This window comes from Geotrypetes seraphini, chromosome 2 (assembly GCF_902459505.1).
Source record: "Geotrypetes seraphini chromosome 2, aGeoSer1.1, whole genome shotgun sequence".
NCBI lineage: Eukaryota > Metazoa > Chordata > Amphibia > Gymnophiona > Dermophiidae > Geotrypetes > Geotrypetes seraphini.
Genome location: NC_047085.1, coordinates 408,876,601 through 408,901,673, shown reverse-complemented (window position 1 = coordinate 408,901,673; position 25,073 = coordinate 408,876,601). Strand labels below are relative to the sequence as shown.

The following is a 25,073-nucleotide window of genomic DNA, read 5'->3' as shown; positions in this document are numbered from 1 at the left end:
TAAAAAAACCCAAGAAGAGGAGAGCAGAAAAGACTACAGGGTGAAACTGAAAGAAGCCAAGAGAGAGATACGCTTGGCGAAGGCACAGGCGGAAGAACAAATGGCTAAATATATTAGTGGCTAGATATATTAGTGAAAGGAGGAAGATAAAAAATGGAATTGCTAGGCTAAAAGATGCTGGGAACAAATATGTGGAGAGTGATGAGGAGAAAGCAAATGTGCTAAACAAATACTTCTGTTCTGTGTTCACAGAAGAAAATCCTGGAGAAGGACCGAGATTGTCCGGCAAAGTTACACGAGAAAATGGAGTAGATTCTGCGCCGTTCACGGAGGAGGGTGTTTATGAGCAACTTGAAAAACTGAAGGTGGACAAAGCGATGGGACCAGACGGGATCCATCCCAGGATACTAAGGGAACTCAGAGAGGTTCTGGCGAGTCCTATTAAAGACTTGTTCAACAAATCTCTGGAGACGGGAGTGATTCCTGGGGATTGGAGGAGAGCGGATGTGGTCCCTATTCATAAAAGTGGTCACAGGGATGAAGCAGGAAACTACAGGCCGGTGAGCCTCACTTCAGTTGTTGGAAAAATAATGGAAGTGTTGCTGAAAGAAAGGATAGTGTATTTCCTTGAATCTAATGGGTTACAGGATCCGAGGCAACATGGCTTTACAAAAGGTAAATCGTGCCAAACGAACCTGATTGAATTTTTTGATTGGGTGACCAGAGAGCTGGATCGAGGACATATGCTAGACGTAATTTATTTGGATTTCAGCAAAGCCTTTGATACAGTTCCTCATAGGAGGCTGTTGAACAAACTTGAAGGGCTGAAGTTAGGACCCAAAGTGGTGAACTGGGTCAGAAACTGGCTGTCGGACAGACGCCAGAGGGTGGTGGTTAATGGAAGTCGCTCGAAGGAAGGAAAGGTGACTAGTGGAGTCCCTCAGGGTTCAGTGCTGGGGCCAATCCTGTTCAATATGTATGTAAGTGACATTGCTGAAGGGTTAGAAGGAAAAGTGTGCCTTTTTGCAGATGATACCAAGATTTGTAACAGAGTAGACACCGAAGAGGGAGTGGAAAATATGAAAAAGGATCTGCAAAAGTTAGAGGAATGGTCTAATGCCTGGCAACTAAAATTCAATGCAAAGAAATGCAGAGTAATGCATTTGGGGATTAATAATAGGAAGGAACCGTATATGCTGGGAGGAGAGAAGCTGATATGCACGGACGGGGAGAGGGACCTTGGGGTGATAGTGTCCGAAGATCTAAAGGCGAAAAAACAGTGTGACAAGGCAGTGGCTGCTGCCAGAAGGATTCTGGGCTGTATAAAGAGAGGCGTAGTCAGTAGAAGAAAGAAGGTGTTGATGCCCCTGTACAGGTCATTGGTGAGGCCCCACTTGGAGTATTGTGTTCAGTTTTGGAGATCGTATCTGGCGAAAGACGTAAGAAGACTTGAGGCGGTCCAGAGGAGGGCGACAAAAATGATAGGAGGCTTGCACCAGAAGACATATGAGGAGAGACTGGAAGCCCTGAATATGTATACCCTAGAGGAAAGGAGAGACAGGGGAGATATGATTCAGACGTTCAAATACTTAAAGGGTATTAACGTAGAACAAAATCTTTTCCAGAGAAAGGAAAATGGTAAAACCAGAGGACATAATTTGAGGTTGAGGGGTGGTAGATTCAGGGGCAATGTTAGGAAATTCTACTTTACGGAGAGGGTGGTGGATGCCTGGAATGCGCTCCCGAGAGAGGTGGTGGAGAGTAAAACTGTGACTGAGTTCAAAGAAGCATGGGATGAACACAGAAGATTTAGAATCAGAAAATAATATTAAAGATTGAACTAGGCCAGTTACTGGGCAGACTTGTACGGTCTGTGTCTGTGTATGGCCGTTTGGAGGAGGATGGGCAGGGGAGGGCTTCAATGGCTGGGAGGGTGTAGATGGGCTGGAGTAAGTCTTAACAGAGATTTCGGCAGTTGGAACCCAAGCACAGTACCGGGTAAAGCTTTGGATTCTCGCCCAGAAATAGCTAAGAAGAAAAAAAAAAAAAAAAAAAAAAAATTTTAAATTGAATCAGGTTGGGCAGACTGGATGGACCATTCGGGTCTTTATCTGCCGTCATCTACTATGTCTACTATGAGTCTGGTGATGGAGTGAGGTTATTGGTTGTATCAGGTATTTGTCTTGACATATTTCCCTCCTGAAAGTTCTGTAGTTTGGTGCTGAAATCAGTAAATTGGAGATGTGGCTATCTAGTTTCGCTGCTTGCGTGGCGAGTAGTCCGTCGTGTATTTTTTTACGCTGAATGCCTTTGATGGGGGTGGGTGAAGGGTATCTGAGTTCTTTAGGGGAATGTTCTTTATTCTTCTATATCTATATAGCTCAGGCTTCCAGTAACGCTTGGATTTTTCTTGCTTGTACACACCTAGCTTTCTGATCCTTTGGTTCTTCTGGCTTCCAGTCAGTGGCTTAATGAGGGGGGACAAGCACTATCTGGAAGGGCCACTGGCATCTCTCCTCCTCTATGTCCCTCCAGACTCCAGTACCTCTTCAAAATCTTTTGCTGGCAGTGACCATATCTCCAAGCTGCTGCTTGTTCCGTCCTCAGCAGGACCAGGAAGTGACAGAGGGAGAGCTGAGGCTGGTGTGAGCAGTAGCTAGGAGATTTGCTCATTGCTGGCAACGACTTTGAAGAGGTACAGAGGGCACACGCTGAGGAAGAGTGCAGGGGAAAGGGCACAGCTTGGTGATTCCAAGTGCCACTGCCCCGGGTGACTCCTTCCATAGGCATCTGTAGTTTAAATTTCCAATCTACCTGTTTGATATTTTTATTTGCCTTTTATATGTGTTCATCGGTGGTTCAAGGTGAGTTTCATTCAGCAAATAACTGATAAACATCTCTGTCAGCAATTTACTTCTATTTCCATCTGCGGCTTGGGTAGACTGTAGTCCAGTGTCTCTCAGACTTTTTATTAGCACCGGCACACTAAACGGAGCAAATGTTTTTCATGGCACATTACAACTGAAATTATAAATTGCAAAACCAACAAAAAAAATTTTGAGAGTTATTTATTTAAAGTTCTTTAAGCCATATATGGGTAATTGTAACAACGGTGAAATCAAAGAAGATAGAATAGAATAGCTAATCCATGCAATGGATATGCTTGTTTTTGAGTGCAAATTAACTCAAAATGTAGCTCGATAGTCGACAAGCAATCATGCATTTCATCATTCACTATCTGCAGTCATTCTCTTTTTTTTTTTTTTTTTAATTTAATTTTTGTCAGAGCTGAAAATCCAAGTTCGCACAGATATGAAAATCCAAACAGTAACAACGCCTTGATTGCTTTGTTGCTCAAGTGAGGATAACTACTGCATAAAATATAAAAATAAAATTACTTGCCGGTAGTTTTCAAAGACCAATCATGTCAAAGAATGATGCTTCTCCGGTAGGTTGTATCCTTATGCACCCAGACGCTCATAACATTGACAGACTCTTATGCATGCAACGTGCATGTCATCTATTCTAGTGCATGCTTATGAAGGGAATTTTTAAAAATAAAGTACAATTCTGGAATATCTCAAGGCACACCTGAAATCTCTTCAGGGCACATCACTGTGTCGTGGCACACAGTTTTAGAGACACTGCTTTAGCCTCCTCCTCAAAGCTCCATCCTCAAGGGTCTGTCTAGACTCTGGAGAGGCTCTTATTAATGCATCTCACGCTTCTCTTGCAATGCACGTTTGGCTCTGAGCTCTCTCTTCCACATCCCCTGGAGCACTATGCAAGCACTATCAGACAGGTTGTGGAAGAATCATTTCGAAAACCCCATTTTCAGTGTGGAGGAACTGAATATGCTAAAGCTGGAGAGGGAGTTTATTTTTAATGTGTTCATTTTGGGTAATAAACTATGACTTGTGTAAACAGTGCAGACTTGTAGAGGCAAGAAATAAGTCCCACCTATAGGAAGTGGCAGTGCAAGAAATCCGCTTCAGACTAGTGGTACTGCTTATGTTGCACAAAAGGATATACCAGAGCTTAAAGAGATGGAGAATAAGACATTAGTAATGTGCCACTGCAAATGTATCTGTGAGTTATTGGGAAGGGGGGGAGGGGATTCCTCTTTTAAAATCTGTACACTGGCTTCTGGTAGCTCATCGTATTACATATAAAATCTTGTTAATTTTCAAAATCAGAAAGGCCCAAACCCCTTCCTTTCTGGGTAAATTACTAGTTTCTTATACCCTTACACATACCTTACCGTCCTTACAACAAAATTTACTAAAGAGTGTCATCTATGCGTTACATTGTCTATGACACAACCCGCCACTGCACTTGTTTCAATTACAGCTCCTACCTTTTGGAACATGCTCCCAACCTCTTCAAGATTGGAAGATTCCTTAGATAAATTCAAGATATTATTGAAGACTTTCTTAACCTCAGACACCTTTGACCACACCCCTACTTTTGCTCAGAGAATCTAATTCTAATTCCTCTTTAGAAGATGCCAGAAGACAATTATGGTGATAAACCTTTATACAAACACCTCTCCTAGGGCCTCTTCTATTAAACTGCGCTAGCAGTTTTCTAGCGCAGGGAGCCGCGCTGAATGGCCCGCACTGCTCCCAATGCTCATAGAGTTCCTATGAGCGTCGGGAGTAGCGCGGGCCATTCAGCACAGCTCTCTGCGCTAAAATCTTCTAGCGCAGTTTAATAGAAGAGATGGTTAGTGTTCTTTCCCACATCTCGTTCCTATTGTAGTTCTTTCCCTCTCTCCTTCCCCCTTTCTCATTCAGTCCTGTTTTTCTATGCATGTTTTATGTTTCTACTACTATTTCATATATGTAGCTCTTTTATTATTGATTGTAAACCACCTTGACGACTTTGACTGGTGGTGTATCAAGATTTTAATAAACTTGGAATCTTGGATGTTAGTGGAGTTGTAATATAGACCTAGATTCTCTAATCGGTGCCGATTTTTTAGGCCCTGGTAGGCACCTAAACTCAGTAAAAAAAATGCCATTTAGACAACGTTTTTAACAGAGTTTCAAGGCACCTACCAGCACTGAAAAAATCAGCAATGAAATTGTGCCTCTGTAGGCGTTTTAGGCTGCCTAATGCCACTGAGTGTGGCTAACGCCAGAAGTGGCGTTATGTGGCCTAAAGCATCTATGGAGGTGTGATTCACATCAAAGATATGCACTGGAAATGTAGGCCTGGAAAACCCTGACCTACATTTCCGGCGCCTACCTTTGCCGGAGGCGCAATTCTGTACCCAGCACCGTCACGTGATTGACACGCGATCGGCAGCCGCTTTTAATGTGGCCGCCAACAACAGCACAGGTTTCAGAATCTGGGCCATAGTAGTTAAAGCATCAAGTTAATTTCTTATAACACCAGGGTTCGAATCCCACTTTTTCCTCTGGTGCTGAAAAGCACGGGTGTCAGAGTGGGTCCTCGAGGGCCGCAATCCAGCCAGGTTTTCAGGATTTCCCCAATGAATAAGCAGTGAACACAAATAGATCTCATGCATATTCATTGGGGAAATCCTAAAAACCCGACTGGATTGCAGCCCTTGAGGACTGACTTTGACACCCCTGCTCTAAAGGCAAGTCACTTCATGCTCTAGGGCAGGGGTAAGTATTTCCGGTCCTCGTGAGCCACAGGTAGGTCAGGTTTTCAGGATATCCATAATGAATATGTATGAGATGGATTTGCATGCCCTGCCTCCTTGAGATGCAAATCTATCTCATGCATATTTATTGTGGATATCCTGAAACCTGACCTGCCTGTGGCTCTCGAGGACTGTAATTGCCTACCCCTGGTCTAGTGTCTTACTTAGACTATAAATACTCTGGGGACAGGGTAATACTATTATAACTTGTCCTTATCTTCTAATATAAAGGCATGAGCTAAATTTAAATAGTTCTGCTCAATATTTGGAACTGACAACACTGCAGATAAATGTTTACATGCACACTAGAGATAATACCGTATTCTTGTTGTGAGACAATCAGTCAAATGTTTTTTAATAGCAGCTGCAATGTGTGGGTAGGTATTTTTGCACAAACATTCTTGGTGCCTCTCTGTGTAATGGCTTGCTACTTATTCAAACACAATGCAACATTTCTTCCCCCACCCCCCTTAACAATTGAAGTACTGTACTGTTACACTAACTACTTTTCAGAAAAAAAATAGCTTTCAGTGGCAGTATCAATTTTGAATTTGCTTTGTCAGCAACAAAGAACTCCAGAAATGATGTGTAGAGAATATGACATAAGAATGGAATAAGAACACTCGGATGCTAGATCTCTCTCTCTCTCGCTCTCTCTCACACACATACTTTAAAGACTGATAAAGTACATACTGTAAACAAATGAAGGAAAAAAAAAATTTCAGAAAAGTTCAGTGGCATAATAAACAATTGATTTACCAACTACTGGGGAGATATACAATATTATTCTGTGATGATTATTGTATCACTACTAATTATTATCACAGCTCTTATAAATAAATACAAATAAATATAATTATAATATTAATAGTGAAGTGTTCAGACCGATACCCGTGAATTCTGTGGTCTCACCGAACTGGGGTACTTTGGGACCATCATAACACTTCTCTTGTCCCTTTGCCAGCCTCCTTCATTTATATATCTCAATGAGTCTTATTGTGTATATTTGTAAATAATCAAAATACACTTATCTTGATGACTACTTCAATAGGCTTGGCCTCATTTTCCTTAATTTCCAGCTGCGGTGAGATTAAAGTGCTTAATTCTTAAAGTGCTTGTGCTAATAGTGCTTGCTATCATCATCCGTGCTTGTTAAAATTGAACTTAAGCCCGGCCCCCCGACTCGAGTTTCGGGTCCTTCGTCAGGAGGGGTCCCTACTCGGCTTACTTCTGCTGGGTAACCTTCGAAAAGAGCACGCCTGACGAAGGACCCGAAACTCGAGTCGGGGGGCCGGGCTTAAGTTCAATTTTAACAAGCACGGATGATGATAGCAAGCACTATTAGCACAAGCACTTTAAGAATTAAGCACTTTAATCTCACCGCAGCTGGAAATTAAGGAAAATGAGGCCAAGCCTATTGAAGTAGTCATCAAGATAAGTGTATTTTGATTATTTACAAGTATACACAATAAGACTCATTGAGATATATAAATGAAGGAGGCTGGCAAAGGGACAAGAGAAGTGTTATGATGGTCCCAAAGTACCCCAGTTCGGTGAGACCACAGAATTCACGGGTATCGGTCTGAACACTTCACTATTAATATTATAATTATATTTATTTGTATTTATTTATAAGAGCTGTGATAATAATTAGTAGTGATAATAAACAATTGGACATATATCTTATGTCTACTGAGCTATCAGAACCTGTTTTCTGGAATTAAGCTGAAATGGACACGACGTGCATTGTAATTATGATATGAAAAATTATAGTTATGTTAGAAATAAATACAATACTGTTCCATTAAAGATTTAAGAGGCTTTATGAATCATACTGAAGAACCGTGAAAGCAAGAAGGATGCTCAGGTGCATAAGACAGGAATGGCTTTCAGTAAAAGGAGAAAATATTGCATTTGTGAGACTTAAGAACATAAGAACATAAGCAGTGCCTCCGCCGGGTCAGACCATAGGTCCATCCTGCCCAGCAGTCCACTCCCGCGGCGGCCCAAACAGGTCACGGCCTGTCCAAATCACCAGAAGGGGCCCCCATGCCACCTTGGTTTCCTATTGAGTCCTATCTTCCCATCAAAGTCCTAGCCCTCCGGTCTTGCACATGCACGACCTGGTCGGGTTTCTATACTTCATTTAGAATACTTTGAACAATTCTGGAGATAGTACTTTCAAAAGGATACATTTACACTAAATTTATAATTAGCATCTTTCTTTACAAAGACACATTCTATCCCTCTTCCTCAGCCCACCAGAGAGGATCTGGAGCGGTGAAACTCTCAGGATCTGCCAGACTGTCTGCTCTCTCTCCTATCTTGTATTTCCATTCTTTCTTTTAATATATAGTTATTGTAAACTGCTCTGATAGGAACCTAAAGGGTGGTGTATCAAGCAGTAATAAAACTTGAAACAAACAGGGCAGAGTTGGTGTTGGAGGTTGAGACAGGACGCTCATCAGGGGTAGAGAATGACACCGGGATTAATTTTTCCCGTTCCCACGGGAACTCATTTTCCCATCCCATCCCGGAGATTTTTTTTTTCCCTGTTCATGTCCCATTCCTGCAAGCTCTGTCCTCATCTGCACAAGCCACAAACACTTTAAAATCATAAGTGTTTGCGGTTTATGTGGTTAGGGTAGAGCTTATAGGAATGGGGCAAGGACAGCGAGAAAACTCACGGGGTGGGATGAGGAAATGGAGTTCCTGCACTGACTGAAATCACAGTTCATGTCTATAACCCCCCACCTGTGGCAAGAAGTTACAATGATAAGTTTCACAGCAATGGGCATGGCATGCTTAACTGTCAGCATGTGATAATTCACACATTAAGGTCCTGATTCTATAACCGCTAGGTGCAGTTATCAATCAATCGCTAGGCGCCATTTCTAGAATCGTGCCTAGTGATGTCTAAGTTGACTTAGGCACCAGTAGGCATCATAATCCAAGTATTTGATCCAAGCTTTGAGAAAGTATATGCCAAATCATGCTTCACTCTCACAGTCGGAAATGAGATTGACCCCCTGAAAATACCCATGATGCACATTACAGGAAAACATGGATGCCAGCAATTTCTGTGGCAGGTCCAAGGCTGTGGAATGCAATGAATGGTTCGTTAAGATTATGGGCTCCTTTTACGAAGCCGCGTTAGCGGCTTTATGGCACGCGCCTTTTTTAGCACACGCTAACCCCCACGCTAGCCGAAAAGCTACCACCTGCTCAAAAGGAGGCGGTAGCGGTTAGCACGGCTGGCAAATTAGTGTGCGCTATTACACGCGTTAAACCGCTAACGCAGCTTCGGAAAAGGAGCCCTATGTGCAGACCTTAAATCCTTTAAATAATTTTTAAAGACCCATCTATTTGTAAGAGCATTTTATAAATGTGGAGATGTCAATATCCTTTTTTCACTCTCAGGATTGAATTTGAAATGGAAGTTTGATGTCTTTTAAGAACATAAGAACATAAGCAGTGCCTCCGCCGGGTCAGACCATAGGTCCATCCTGCCCAGCAGTCCGCTCCCGCGGCGGCCCAAACAGGTCACGACCTGTCTGAATCACCAGAAGGGGCCCCCTTGCCACCTTGGTTTCTCATTGAAGTCCTATCTTCTCATCAAAGTCCTAACCCTCCAGTCTTGCACATGCACGACCTGGTTAGCTTTCTATTCTTATTACCTGGTTAGCTTTCTATACTTGTGTTACATCCCAGCTCCTCCCTCAGTATCCCACGATCCCTTTATCCCTCAGGAATCCGTCCAAACCCTGTTTGAATCCCTGTACCGTACTCTGCCTGATCACTTCCTCCGGTAGCGCATTCCAAGTGTCCACGACCCTTTGGGTGAAGAAAAACTTCCTTGCATTTGTTTTGAACCTATCTCCCTTCAGTTTCTCCGAATGCCCCCTCGTACCTGTTGTCCCCTTCAGTCTGAAGAATCTGTCCCTATCCACCCTCTCTATGCCCCTCATGATTTTGAAGGTCTCTATCATATCTCCCCTGAGCCTCTTTTTTTCCAGAGAGAAGAGCCCCAGCCTATCCAACCTCTCGGCGTATGGGCAGTGTTCCAGCCCTCTTACCAGTTTCGTTGCTCTCCTTTGGACTCTCTCAAGTACCGCCATGTCCTTCTTGAGGTGCGGCGACCAATACTGAACGCAGTATTCCAGATGTGGACGCACCATCGCTCGATACAATGGCATGATGACTTCCCGCGTCCTGGTTGTTATGCCCCTCTTTATGATGCCCAGCATCCTGTTGGCTTTTTTTGAGGCTGCTGCGCACTGTGCAGATGGCTTCAGTGATGCATCCACCAGCACACCCAAGTCTCTCTCAAGTCTGCTGTCTCCCAACAATGCCCCCCCCCCCAATTTGTAGTTGAACAACGGGTTCTTTTTCCCTATATGCATGACCTTGCATTTTTCCACGTTAAAGCGCATATGCCATTTGTTTGCCCAGTCTTCCAGCTTGTCCAGGTCCCTTTGCAGGTCCTCACACTCCACCCTGGACCTAACTCTGCTGCACAGTTTGGTATCGTCTGCAAATTTTATAACCTCGCACTTTGCCTCCTTTTCCAGGTCATTGATAAATATGTTGAAGAGCAACGGCCCCAGCACCGATCCCTGTGGCACACCGCTCGTGACTCCGCCCCAGTCAGAATATTGGCACTTTACTCTGACCCTCTGCAATCTACCCGACAACCAGTGCTTGATCCATCTGTGCACATCCCCTCCCACCCTGTGGTTCCACAGCTTCCTAAGCAGCCTTTCATGTGGCACCTTGTCGAAAGCCTTTTGAAAATTGAGGTAAATGATGTCTATGGGTTCCCCATTGTCCACCCGACTGCTTATTCCCTCAAAGAAGTACAGAAGGTTCGTTAGGCACGACCTTCCCTTAAGTCTAGTTTTTCTGTTGGATTTGTAGAATTGTAAATTTTAAGTATTTGTTGTTTTTATTCATTTATGTATGTGGACATTGTAACCCTCTTAGGATATAAGCGGAATAGAAAATTTTAAAATAATAAAATAAAATAAATAAATAATGTTAGGCTCCAGGATGTTAGGCAACGCGTAATATACTCCCTCTTTTATGAACACATAGCTTGGGTATTAGCACCGGCAACGGTGGTAACTTCTCCGACGCTCATAGGAATTCAGCTAGGTGTGCCGATCTAGGCACCTCATGGTAGGTGCTTTATATAGAATCAGGGCCTAAATGCTTACTTTGCTTTAGCACACAGGCCTCTAAGTTTGGACATATTTGAGTCAGACTGTATTTTAAAACAGATTAGAAAAAAAAATGAAATAAAACGCTAGACCGGAAAATTGCCATAGAAAAAGCTGGTCAGATAAGTTATGGGGGTATGTCTACTAAAAGGTGATAGAAAATGTACTTAGCACATGCTAATGCAGGATTTTCTCATGTGCTAAACCCATGTCTAATGTGTGTAGGATATAGGATAGTTTTCAATTATTGGTTTTTCAGGTTGTATGCTATTGTTTGCATTAGCACAAATTACTTCCAAAGCTCATAGAATTCCTATGAGCATTGGAGCTAATACCGCTGCAGCCAGTGATAAAAAAAGCCTAATGCATTTTTGTAAAAGAAAAAAAAAAAGGGGGGGGGGGAGTTAATTAGGGAACACTTTCCACCTTCTATTTAGGAGGCTGTAAGGGCTCAGGTATTAAGCCAGCATTAACTGGTTAACAGAAACATGATGGCAGATAAAGGCCACATGGCCCATCTAGTCTGCCCATCCACAGTTACCATTATTTCTTTCTCTCTGCGAGAGATCCCATGTGCCTATCCCAGGCCCTTTTGAATTCAATAGAAACATAGAAACATGCTTCCCTGTCTATGCCAATAAATCAGTCAATCAGAAGAAAGTACATAATGCACACTAAACAGTTATGTTTTCATGCATGCTAACACCCTCTCTTAGAAGAAAGCCCCCCTCTTAGTCTTGTTTATTTAAAAATGTCATGCAGAAAAATCAAATATCTATTCTACCAAAATATTTAAGTATAGCGATAAGAGTGCAAACTCACCTCAATGCAGCAGGATTTCCACTTTTGTGAACGCATGTAACTTGCCTTGTTTGATACCCGATTTGTATGTCCCAATGTTGGTTCTCTTGCCTGTTTTGTCTGTTTCGATTTCTCTTTTTTTTTATTAGCTCATGTGTTTCGGGGTCTTTTATCACTTTCTCTCGATCCCTCTCTCTGTCTTTATTCTTCCCTCGTTTTCTGGCTTGCCTTATTTGCCTAGAATGCGGCATTGAGCATGCACTCCATGGTCCCACGTTTAGGCTGTGCACGGTTTCTTCCATTTCACAGGGGTTAGACTGGCAGACCTGAAATTCAGTTAGATTCGGACAGGCAGAACCTCCAAATTGAGCTGTGGCTATTATATGACGAGTCCGATGCTGTAGCCCGTTGCCACAGGTTTTGGAGCATTCGGACCAGGTAGAAAAATCTGATACGGTACAATCCTGAGGGCAAGGGATGAGGCATGCCTGTTCCAGACGCGGCTTGGGCTCAAAATATTCGCAAATGGCATCCTCAACTGCCATTCCGCTTGATTTTTGAAGACAAATTACAACTCTAGTCTGAATTCCTTCTTCCCCCTTTGTGCACTCAAAAGGCTTTTCCAGGGTTCTGGATATGACTGGTTGGCACTGGTTCCAACTGCCCAATTGCCAGTCATACAGTTCTTTGTGCCAATCACAAACTCTGAAACAGTTCTGTTGATTGTCAGGTCGTTCTGCCTGCTTGCAATTTGTGGGTAGTGTTGTCCATCCTTCTACATGGGAACACCAGACTGCTCTTGTTTGGATGCCACCTGGACCACACTCCTCCCCCATACATCTCCCCCAGGGACCTAGAAACAGGATACAAAATTGCTAATCATTAAAAATATATATACTTGTTTGCAGATTCATTATAAAAATGCAAGACTTCTCAAGATCCGCCATTCACAGGTCTATAAAGTACAGAACTGTTCAAATTGGCAGACAGGATGAAAAAGTTTAAAATTAATCTAAACAGTGTTGAGATGCCATAGTAATAACTACATTATTTAGGAAACCTGGTTTTGTTTTCATTTATTTCTGACTTTAAATTAATGTCATATTTTGGGCTTGCCTAGCCTAGCTGTATAAAATTTCTTATGAAATGACTTCTTAACAGGTCCTTTTACTAATTATACTTACTTGCAAGCAGTGCTATTCATATTACCTGGACGTATCAGACTGCAAAGTCACATCTTAAAGGGGTCAGGCAATCAATGATAAATCACTTCATGTCATCATCATCATCAACACCCTCTCCTGAAGAGCTCCCTCGTTCCAAAAAAAGACCTCCCATCTTTTCATAGGGACCTCCCAGTCAGTCCATAGGTGGACTAGAGGAACCAGTCAGTCCATAGGTGGACTAGAGGAATTCTTTGTTACCTTGTACCGAAGAGTCCTGAGATCGACTCCCGTGCCAGGATGTTTGATTTTTAAATCCAAATCAGGAAGGAAAAATATAAGGAAGAGCAGAAGTGGAGAAGTTTTCATCCGTCCTTGGGTGGACTAGAGTAATTCTTAGTGAAAGCCTGGCTGGCTCAAGGGTTGAGTGCTGGGTTAGTAACGGGAGGCTGAGGGGTACCACAGAGTTATGCCTAAAGATGGATAGCCCAGGGAGGAGGGTTCGTATTGTTTAAGTGGGTTGGCTTGAGGGAGGGAGGGATCTGAAGTGGGCAAACTTGTTGGGCCGCAGGCCCATTTCTGCCGTCATACACTGTGTTTCTATGTTACCTTTAGACGTCCCTGGGATGGGGCAGAAGCGATTCCCAGTTGCTCTTACCCTGGCCCGCCCTGGGTTCAAAATAATGCCAGTGATACCTATCAATCAAGCTGTCATCTGAGCTGTAAAATATGCTGTGCTAACATTATTCAGATAGTTATCCGAATAGCAGTTTGACTATCAGCTATATTTATAGAACAGCTTCGCTGTCCGCCAATGATGTGGGGATGGGAACCTGCAGTTAAGCGTGGAGTGGGGACAGGGACAGAACCCATGGCACGGGGACAGGGACAAAGCCTTGTGTCATTGTCTAAAAACTTGAGACTATGTAAAAACTTAACACATCTTAGACAATTGGCAACTGAATTCCATGATTTAAAAAAAACTGCAGAAGCTGCTTTTGGATTTAAACGAACTACTGTTAAATGAGACAATTTGTGTCTTGTCTGTCTTTGATGTGGCAACAAGAGTCTTGTCTGCTAATCAGACTCCTACCATCTACAACGTCCTTCCATCATGCCCAGCTGTTCAAGTATCTTAATGTTACTGCAACAGATTCATCCACTGTTGGTTACATCAAGGAGCATTTCTAATATTTAATAGATATTCGTTTTCCTGTTCATTCACTTTACAGTTTAGGTTCTCTACTACACCCATATCCTAAAGATAATCCAATTAAAGCAGACTTTCAGCTATCCGGCACCCGTGGGGATTGGTGGATGCCAGATAACTGTAGTCTCTGGTTGCTTGAGAGTTACTGTAAAAACAGTTTTGTCTCCCTACCCACCTAACTATCATCCCCCCCACCCCTACTTGTAGGTCCAGCATCTGTTCTTCCCTTCTTTCTGGGTCACTTTCTCTCCCATTTTCTCTCCTCCCTTACCCAAAGCAGCAGAGCTGGTTCTGACGACCCTCCCTCCCTCTGCTACCGAAGCAGCAGAGCCGGTCCTCTGTCCCTCACCTGAAGCAGTAGTGGCAGCCAGCGAGCAGAGGAATCACCAGTAAACAGGCAACTTCTGGCCAGACCCAGCAGGTCTTTCCTCTGCTACTGATGCCTCTGGGGCTGAAAGAAGGGAGGAAGGGGGTGCTGGGTCAGTTGCATGACTTTGGATGTTGTCCGAGGAACGTGGTAGACTTTTTTTGTGTGTGTGAGACAATTTTTTTTCTGGTTGGTTGAGAGTGATGGTTCCCAGATGATATAAAAACATATGCAACTGAATCTTTGGGAAGGTTGTACCAAAACCAGATCAAAATGGAAGACTCTATAAACAGTTGTACAGAATAGGGCCCCTTTTACTAAGGTACACTAGCATTTTAAGTGCACGCAGGAAATTACCGCACGCTACACTGCGTGCTACGCAGAAAAACTAACGTCATCTCAATGCAGGTGTTAAGGTTTGAGGCTTGTGCAAATGAGTACAGAATACATTTCTCATATTATGACCGAAATAGAACAGTGGACAATAAATTTCAAACTGAAACTAAACACAGAAAAACCGAATCTTCCTTGCAAGCCCAACAGACAAAATTACCAAAACAACGTTACGTGTAAAAGATCGTGACTACCCGATTACCCAAACAATAAAAATATTGGGAATCACATTAGACACACATTTGACAATGGTTGAACACACGAACATAGTGGTAAAAAAGTGTTCCTGACATTATGGAAGTTAAAGACCATCAAAAAATACTTTGACCCATTATCATTTAGACTACTAGTGCAATCGCTAGTGCTTTCTACACTGGACTATTGCAATATCGTTTATATGGGTATATCCAAAAAAACAGTGAGGAAACTTAGAATTGTTCAAAACACAGCGGTCCGTTTGATATTTGGATTGAAAAAAAGCGACCATGTTAGCCCCTACTACAAACTGCTTCACTGGCTGCCAATGGAGGCGCGAATAATATTCAAGTTCTCTTGCATATGTTTCAAGCTGGTTTGGAGACTAGCTCCTACCTACCTGCTACCTCACTTCGTACTATACAGCCCTACAAGACAAACCAAAAACAGCAATCTATTTGCATACCCAAGCATTACCGGCTGCAAATACAAAACCTTCCTGGATAGAACTTTTATGTACCAAGCAAACAAACAACACTGGTTAGACAACTACATTAATGGAGCAAGACTGACCTATGACGCCTTTAGAAAAGCCATAAAAACTGCCTTATTCGATAGAAATATCGCCTAAAAAGTATCTACACAAAACACTAAATCAATTTCTAATATTTCAAACATGTCCACTCCTGCGTATGAGACAAAAAATTATTCTACATGCTGTATTTCTCTTATTTCTGCATATTGTAACTCGCTGACTGTCCGGGTCTCTTCAATGTAAACTATCTGTATATTGTATTTTGCTGCCTTTTTTTAAGATTCTGCATGCTGTATTTCTCTTAACTCTGCATATTGTAACTCACTGATTGTCCAGCTCTCTTCAATGTAAACCACCTAGAAGTCTCACGACTATGGTGGTATAGAAGAATAAAGTTATTATTATTATTAAAATTGAAAGGGGATAGATTCCGTGCGAACATAAGGAAGTTTTTCTTCACCCAGAGAGTAGTAGAAAACTGGAACGCTCTTCCGGAGTTTGTCATAGTGGAAAACACCCTCCAGGGATTCAAGACACAGTTAGACAAGTTCCTGCTGAACCAGAACGTACGCAGGTAGGGCTAGTTTCAGTTAGGATACTGGTCTTTGACCAGAGGGCCGCCGCGTGAGTGGACTGCTGGGCACGATGGACCACTGGTCTGACCCAACAGCAGCTGTTCTTATGTTCTTATACGACTGCCCCAAAGCATTTGAGAAGAGCAGCAGACAGCTGAAGATTAGCACAGCAAAGCATCGGCAGCCATAATCCTCAGTGCCAGGATGGAGGGGAGGCCCAACTTCAGTGCCTGGGGCCTGCCAAACCTTTTTAGATTTGGTCAAAAGGAAACAGATTTGCTCAGAAGTGGCAATGACGTCATTTGGGACATGAAGGAAGCCTGAAGACAATAAAATTGTCCAAGGTTTGAAAGAGGAAAGCAGAGCACTCCCCTAGCTGACGGTGTTTTAATTTAAAAAAAAAAAAAATAGCACTTCATAAAAACAGGTGTGTACTATATTTGAACAATATTTCAAATCAATCTAAAGGCTGCCTGAGAAAACCCTAATGCTATTTTTTGTAAGTGAACAAATATTAGATGAATCATTGGGCAAAGGATTTGCCAACACCCTGAAACCTAAATAAATGGAAAAATGCAAGCGCATTTCAGTTCCCATTTTATTAAAGATCACTTAAACAACACCAAATCAGACTAAAAAGAGAGAGAGAAAACAGTTAATCTCACTTACGAAAGCAATGTTAAAAATAATAATCACAATTCATCATAAATGTAACTCAGCTAGCTTGCAGACTGCATACTCCTATCTTATCACACTGTTGCACCTTGTACACAGAATATATACCATGTGCCAATTAACTAAACTTCATGCAGAGATCAAACCTTTCTCACTCTGCTCTGTGTGAAGGACTGACACTTCCTATATTCTAGAGAGACTCTCTAGAATCCTAGTAATATACCAGATTTTAAAAACTGATCCTGACAGCAATCTCCCACACCATCTCTAGTTGGACTGTAAACTCTTCCGAGCAGGGACTGTCTATTTAATGTCAAAATGTACAGCGCTGCATACACCCTTCAGCACTATAGAAGTGTTAAATAATAATAGTAGTAGTAGTAATGTTATGTTCTATAACACAGAAACTAAAAATCTCACTCATGTTAAAGAAAAATCTTGCAAACTGCAAAACGCATCTGTAAAAATCTTTGCCCTCTGTCTGAGATCCTATTTATTTTTATATATTTCTGAGGTCCAGTTTAACAGAGAAAGATCAATTACACAGGAATGAAAGGTGGAGGGGCGATCATTTCCAATTTGCAAGAGTCTACAATAATAATACATATAGGGGGAACATCATTTAAAAGGGTAGAAAGACTCCTACCCAGTTAAATCATGCTGACCTGCTCCCCAGCAGCACTTAACCAGATAATGCTGCTGAATATCATGTGTGACCACTATGGCATTAAGAAGTTTGTAGCCACTGTGGCTGGGGAAGTTTGTAGGTGGAGCAGAGGAAGAGCTGGAAGTTACTCAAGCCCTGCTGGTAAAAAATGTCATTGCCAGTACCAGGATAACTCTGGGCAAGTAGAACAGTATAAATGGCAGGTTTTTTTGGTTTTTTTTAACTTTATATAATTTTTAATGCCAACAAAAAGTGCAATACAATTTACATACAAATAATAATAATCAAATAAAATAAACACTTATAAACAATCGGAATCTATACAAAAAATAAAATTCCCTCCCCCATCCAACATTACCCTCAGGAATAATACCAAAATAAAAGATATACCCCCTTCCCGCTCACCCCCCCCCCTCCGGATATGTGGGTGCAAAACAACAGAAAATAAAGATAAAGGGCAACTATAACAAATCTACAAAAGACGTCAATGGACCCCAAACCAATTTGAATATCTTATTATGCCCCAGCAAGTCAGCATTCATTTTCTTATACTTATAAGTTAAGCATAAGCTCGCCCACCAGAAAGGAAAACTAAGGCGATCCCAGTTCTTCCAATTGCGAGTAATAATTTGCATGGCTTTTCCAGTTATAATTAGGAAAAGCCAGCATTTATAGCGGTCCATGGGGGGCTTAATATGCAATAATGTTCCATATAGGACTACCTCATACGTCAATGGAATTGATGCCTCCAGTATGGTGTTAATCTATCCCCTTATTGACTTCCAAAAGTTAAGTATCAAAGGACAATAGAACAGCAGATGATCCAGTGTCCCTACATCAAGATGACAGTGCCAGCATCTATTAGATTTAGAATTGTCTAAATTTTGTAAACAAACAGGGGTCCAGAAACTTCTATGTAACAAAAAAAAAAAACCCATGTTTGTCTCATAGATGCTGATGCTGTACATCTCATCCTCCAAGTCCAAATTTGTGGCTATTGAGATGCAGAAATATGCTGCCTAATCTAAATGCTCCAAATGTCTCTAAGACAAGTTTTTGGCTTTTTATTCAAGAATTCAGATATTAATTTATACCACCGGGCGGCCTGATGTTCTAGCAAATCTGTCTGGAAGCATAGAACCTGCAAGCTATAATAATTTTTTTAATTTCGCCATTCAGAGAACCCCTTCTGAATGGCTTGTTTCAACTGCAAACACTTATAAATTTGAGACTTTGAAATACCAAAACATTTTGCAGTTGTGAAAAATCAAGCATTTTCCCATTTGATAAAACATCATCTAATGTACGTATGCCTGCCTACATCCAGTGCTTCCAGGCGATCTTAGACTCACCAATTTGAATCTTGGAGTTTAGCCATAAGGACTGACACATGGATTTCTCTACTGGAATTTCTGTTAAATTGTTAATAAATTTCAAGGTTTTCCAGGTGTCAAATATAATACTATTGTCCTTAACGTAACTAGGTAATTTGATACTCAACACATGAGATAGCCGTAGTGGGGACATAATTTGCCACTCTAAGTGGAGCCAATCAAGAAAATGTTTTATGAGCTCAGGAAGGATCCATTACATACCCTGACACAGTATATAGGCCTGATAATACCTATAAAAGTTTGAGAAATTTACCCCACCCGCCGTAATTGTTTTTTGTAAAGATACTAAAGCAATTCTAACAGTTTTACCTAGCCAAATAAATTTAGTAAGGATGCTATTCAATTTCTTGTAAAAGGACCCCTGAAAATAAACTGGCAATGTACCCATTTGGTATCAAACCACAGGCAAAATCATCATCTTAACCATTTGGACTCTCCCCCATCAAGATAGATGTAGTGCAGTGGTCTCAAACTCAAACCCTTTTCAGGGCCACATTTTGGATTTGTAGGTACTTGGAGGGCCTCAGAAAAAAAAAAAAATAGTTAATGTCTTATTAAAGAAATGACAATTTTGCATGAGGTAAAACTCTTTATTTTATTTAATTCAATTTCTATCCCATCCTCCCAGTAGCTCAGAATGGGTTACAAGGTTTATAGTTTATAAATCTTTCCTTTTGGCTAAGTCCTATAATAATATTGTAATTTATAGCTAGAGACATAGGATCAAGAAACTTTTATTTTGCTTTTGTGATTATGATAAACATACTGAGGGCCTCAAAATAGTACCTGGCGGGCCGCATGTGGCCCCCAGGCCACGAGTTTGAGACCACTGATGTAGTGGGTTTCATTGCTCACACATTTCTGAGACCTTTAGCAATAAGGATTTTTAATTTACTTTCATCGTCTCTTTCAACGTTATCTGAATCCAAATTCCTAAATATTTTATACCCTCTTCCTTCCAAAGAAAAGGGAATGTGTAAAATAATCCTTTTGGACAGTGTACATTTAATAGAAGAACCTCCGATTTACTCCAATTTATTTTATATCTTGAAAATTTTCCAAATCGGTCTATCAAATTTAGTAAATGCGGAATGATAGATTCAGGATTCCTCAAATGAAGGAAAATATCATCTGCATAAGCAGAGACCTTATATTCCCAACCTGTATAAGGAATACCCTGTATCTCCTCCACCTGTTGAATAGCCAATAGCAAGGGTTCCAGAACAATATCAAATAGCAAAGGAGATAATGGACACCCTTGTCTAACTCCCCTCTCCAGATGAAAACATTTTGAAAAAGTATTATTTATATATAATCTGGCAGAGGGGAACTATACAAGGTTTGAATCATTTGTATAGATCCTGAACCAATACCAAAACAATGCATTGCTTGATACATGAAGGTCCATTCCACACAATCAAAGGCCTTCTCAGGCCGGATCATCCATGGCTTTTATTAAGTTTAACATATGAAAAGCTAATCTAGTGTTGGAGGAATGTCTTTGAGCAATGAAACCCGTTTGGTGCATACCAATAATATAAGCTTTTAAGAGGGCCTTTAAAGTAATTTGTTCCCATTTCAAGGCCAATTGTGACTCCAAATCTTTAATATTTTGTTTCAAATTAGAAAATTCCATTTTGAGTTGTTTCCTAACGTATGCAAAATATGATATAATTTGCCCCCTCATTGTAGCTTTAAAAACATCCCACAAAGTTTCTAAAGAGATTTCCCCTGTGGAATTCAATTGAAAGTATTCATTCATTTTTAATTGAAATTTCTCAAGAAAGTTTGAATCTGCAAGCAATGTATTATTAAATCTCCAAACAGGTCTATTACAATTTTGTTCAGCAAGTTTGAGTTCAATCCAAACTCCAGCATGATCTGATGAAATAAGTGAATCTATGCTGGCTTTTGTAACCTGCTGAGTTAGTTGATCTGAAACAAAATTAATAATCTGTTCTTGAAAATGAATCATGTGCATGGAAACAAAAAGAGAATTCCCGAGCATTAAAATGAATAATTCGCCATATATCTTTCAAACCACAGGACTTCACTAAATTATCTAATTCCATTGATTTTATTAACTTACTGGGTTGTTTGTCCAACAATGGGTCCATAACAGCATTGAAGTCCCCAGCTACTATTAAATTAGAAGAAACCAGTGGTAGAATCAACTGTTGAAGGGTTAAAAAAAAAAAATCAGCCTGGTTCGAATTAGGGGCATACTTATTAAAAAGCGTTAGGATATCTTTCCCTGAGCTCATGTGCACCTGAATCCAACATCCCATGGGATCTGCTGATATTACTTTAAATGCAGCTGAGCATTTCCTATTTACCAGGATAGCCACCCCAGCCTTCTTTCCTACAGCAGGAGTGAAAAAGCAATATTTAACCCACCCCCTTCCAACTTTTTCGACTCAATAGCAGACAGGTGCGTTTCCTGTATAAAATAAATATCTGCTCCCTGCTGTTTCAAGAAGTTGAGGGTTTTCCTCCTTTTAACTGGATGGTTGAGCCCATTTACGTTCAAAGAAAATATAAATATAAATGGCAGTTTTAAATTTCCTGGCTAGGTATCCAGGTACTGGTACTAAATATATTTGGTACCTGGATAACTTCTAGGAGTCTCCACTGCCCATAATATTCAGTGCTGATACAAGGGTATGGGCTGACATTTACTATCCGGGACTAATTCAGCTCATGGAGGCCCATGTTGAAATAAATGCTGTTGATATTAGCTGAATATTACTCAGATTATTTTTAGGGTCCTACGGGAAGTGCTCAGGCACGAAGTGATGAGGATTAGTATGGCTTAGGAATTCAATGAGCATTGGGAGCAGTGTGGGCCATTCAGCATGGCTCCCCGCGCTAGAAACCGCTATCACAGTTTTGTAAAAGGAGGCCATAAAAGCTCATTTTTTTCAACTGGCTTTTTCAAATTGAAGAAATGAGTTTGAGGCTGCAGTCTGTACTTATTCATTTATTTTAATAAAATTTTGGGTTTGTATTTTTATTATTGATATTTTGATTGTTATGGAATATTATGTATTTTTTAAAAAATTTTCCCCTGTTCTGTTCTTTTCTATTTTGAATGGAGTTCTTTTCAAAATTGTTTTGCATTATGCATTGTAAACCGCTTGGATACTTTTTGGCTATATACTGTAGCGCGGCCGGTCCTCAAGGCTCGCAGTAACCGGCCCACGCTTACAATATTCTCCCCAGCGTGCTTCCTCAAGATGGAGGAAGTCCCTGTTGTGCATAAACTTATCCTATGTGTATAAACAGGATGGCCTCACACAGGTAAGTAATGAAACAAAAATCAAATTTATTGTTCAACTGACAAGTCCAAAAAAAATGCATCAAAAGAAAATGTATTCCAAAAGGTCTTTGGCAAAAACATGTAGAACAACATAATATGCTAGTAACCAGCCTGGTCTGGAAATTTGTCTCAAAGTTCTTTATCAATGTCCCAGGTGTAGCAGAGTCTCTGGCAGTCCTTGACTCTCAAACAAAGAAAACTCTGAACAGTCAAAATGTAGCCGTGCTTCTCCCTTCTCCTCAGGCATACAAGAGCAAAAGGATATGAGCTTTACCAATATAGCTCCTTGGTACAGCAAAGCACAAATGAAAACAATATAATCCCCAAACATCCTATGCTGCAGTCATGCAAACTGATTCCCACCTTCTGGGTTTTCACAGTTCTCCTCAGTAATGCTTCGCTCATGTGGCTTAATTGTCCTTAAGCCCAGTTCCTGCAGCAAGCCACCCAGCATACAAAAAGTCCATAACAAAACCCAATTTTGAAAAACACACACCTAGCCAGTTCAGCTTACTTCCATGCCTTCCGGACATTCCAGCTCTGGAAGAGAACTGCAATCCATGTCCTCTGGTACCTGGGTCTCCGGTGCTTGCTGGTCTGCCTCTGGGTCAAACATTTCCACGTCTGTGGGCTCGGGAGAAGGTGGAGGTTCCTTCCACCTGGGAACTTCTCCTATCTCCCCCTTCCTCTTGGTCAGCCAGCTCTCTAAATGCTGCCAAGCTGCTGTACCATACCCAGCCCTACTCCGGGGCTGAACTTCCTTCAGCTGTGGTTACCTTTTCCCCTGCTTAGCCAGCTTTCCACAAAATGGAGGATTTAAAGGGGCCTTACCAGATTTCACCAGGCTGTGTTCTGCATTAGGTCTGAACACAGCCTGTGCTTTCTGTTCTTGTTCCTGCCTCACAGGGACAACGTGGTTAGCCCGGACTAGTTTCAGGAGATGTTTTTTATGACTCTTCCCTGGCACAAGGCGGGCATTGGACTCGAGCTTGTGACAATACGCAGTATATAAAGTTTTCAATAAATATAAACAATGGAACTTCAAGTGGGCACCAAGAAGGATGAAATAATTTAGAATTCTACTCAATCTTACAAGGTCTTTTCCGCACTACTCTCTTTTTGAAATCTCGGTTTTCTAGTTTGCTTTAAATCACTGTTAGGATCGTTTTTCAATAGACAGAGCACTATCACCACTATGGTGCCTTTGTTCTTGCTGCACCTAATGGATAAAATGTGCCCTGTAGCAAACAGCATACCTCAATGGCAGTAGTGTGTGCAGTTTCAAAATGATCTTCCTGTGTGCACATCTGCCAGATCTCTTTGAAGTTTAAATGAGTGCATATGCTACAAAATATAACTGAGTCCAAAAAACCAGTATTTGGCATTAACAAAAAATTCCACAAAGTGCAAAAGCACACACACTAGTTCTGAAATTTCAGTATTATTGATCACACTTAAAAGGATCTTCAGAATGCAACCCAAAAATATAGCTCAGTGTGGCAGCATTCCTCATTGATTCTCATGCATAAAGTGGAACTCCTCTCGTATGAGGAAAGACTAAAATGGTTAGGGGCTCTTCAGTTTGGAAAAGAGACGCCTGAGGAGAGATATGATTGAAGTCTACAAAATCCTGAGTGGAGTAGAACGGGTACAAGGGGATCAATTTTTCACTGTCAAAAATTACAAAGACTAGGGGACGCTCGATAAAGTTACAGGGAAATACTTTTAAAACCAATAAGAGGAAATATTTTTTTTACTCTGAGAATAGTTAAGCTTAAGTACCTGACTGTAAACTGCCTAGATATCCCTAATAGGCAGTATATAAATACCTAAAATTAAAAACACGTTGCCAGAGGTTGTGGTAAAAGCGGATAACGTAGCTGGTTTTAAGGAAGGTTTGGATAAATTCCTGGAGGAAAAGTACATAGTTTGTTATTAAGACATGGGGGAAGCCTCTGCTTGCCCTGTATCGGTAGCATGGAATGTTGCTACTCTTTGGGTTTTGACCAGGTACTAGTGACCTGGACTGACCACCGTGAGAATGGGTTACTGGGCTTGATGGACCATTGGTCTGACTCAGTAAAGCTATTCTTATGTTCTTATGTATTTTTTTTTTAAATAATTTTTATCATTATTATCGTGATTTTATCTTATTATAACTATGTTTGAATGAGGAATGCTGCCACACTAGCTATATTACTTGGGTGGCGTTCTGAAGATCCTTTTAAGTGTGATCATTAATATTGAAATGTCAGCGCTAGTGTGTGTTTTTGCAAAATACAACTGAGCTGAGGTCGTGAGACCTTATTAGGTTCATTTTTTTTTTCTCTTTTTAGTTCAATAAAAAAATGATTGCTTTTTGTTTTAAAGACATGTATAACATAAAAACAACACCACATCCTTAACATATAAAGTATACATCATGCACGCATGATTCATGCATTGTGAACATCCAGCTTATTAAACTAGGCTGTAATAGTAGACAATACGCTGTCACTCGTGTTTTCTGATAATTAATTCTATCTATCCCTTTTCTTTTTTCCTGAAACTCCATGCTGAATTTATCATTACAAAATTTCACCCAACAGCAGTAACAACTGCCAAGCTGGCATAATGAATGCTAAAAATATAGCTTCAATTAATTTTCAAGGATTCACCCCGAACACTCAGTGAAACAGCAAACAGGGAATATTTCATCTAAGCACAGAATTTAACAAGGAGAGAAAAAAGAGATTCTGCAAAGCAATTTTGTGCTTTGAGCTCTTAGCTATGCTGTAATAAATGCCTTAGATGCTTAGATGCCCAGATCGAACATGCTGGCATCAAACACTAGATTTTTCTTGAGTGAAAATAATATCTAGGTTAGCTAAAAAAGGAATTTAAAAG

At 41.0% G+C, this 25,073-nt stretch overlaps 1 protein-coding gene across 1 annotated transcript in view; it reads right to left on the bottom strand.

Annotated features, from left to right (window-relative positions):
• THSD7A (thrombospondin type 1 domain containing 7A) overlaps positions 1 to 25,073 on the bottom strand; it is a 763,222-nt gene that overhangs the window by 333,950 nt on the left and 404,199 nt on the right. The window contains exon 4 of the mRNA XM_033931006.1: positions 11,716 to 12,547. Within this exon, the coding sequence (XP_033786897.1) occupies positions 11,716 to 12,547 (832 nt within the window). The remainder of the gene's footprint in view (positions 1 to 11,715; positions 12,548 to 25,073) is intronic.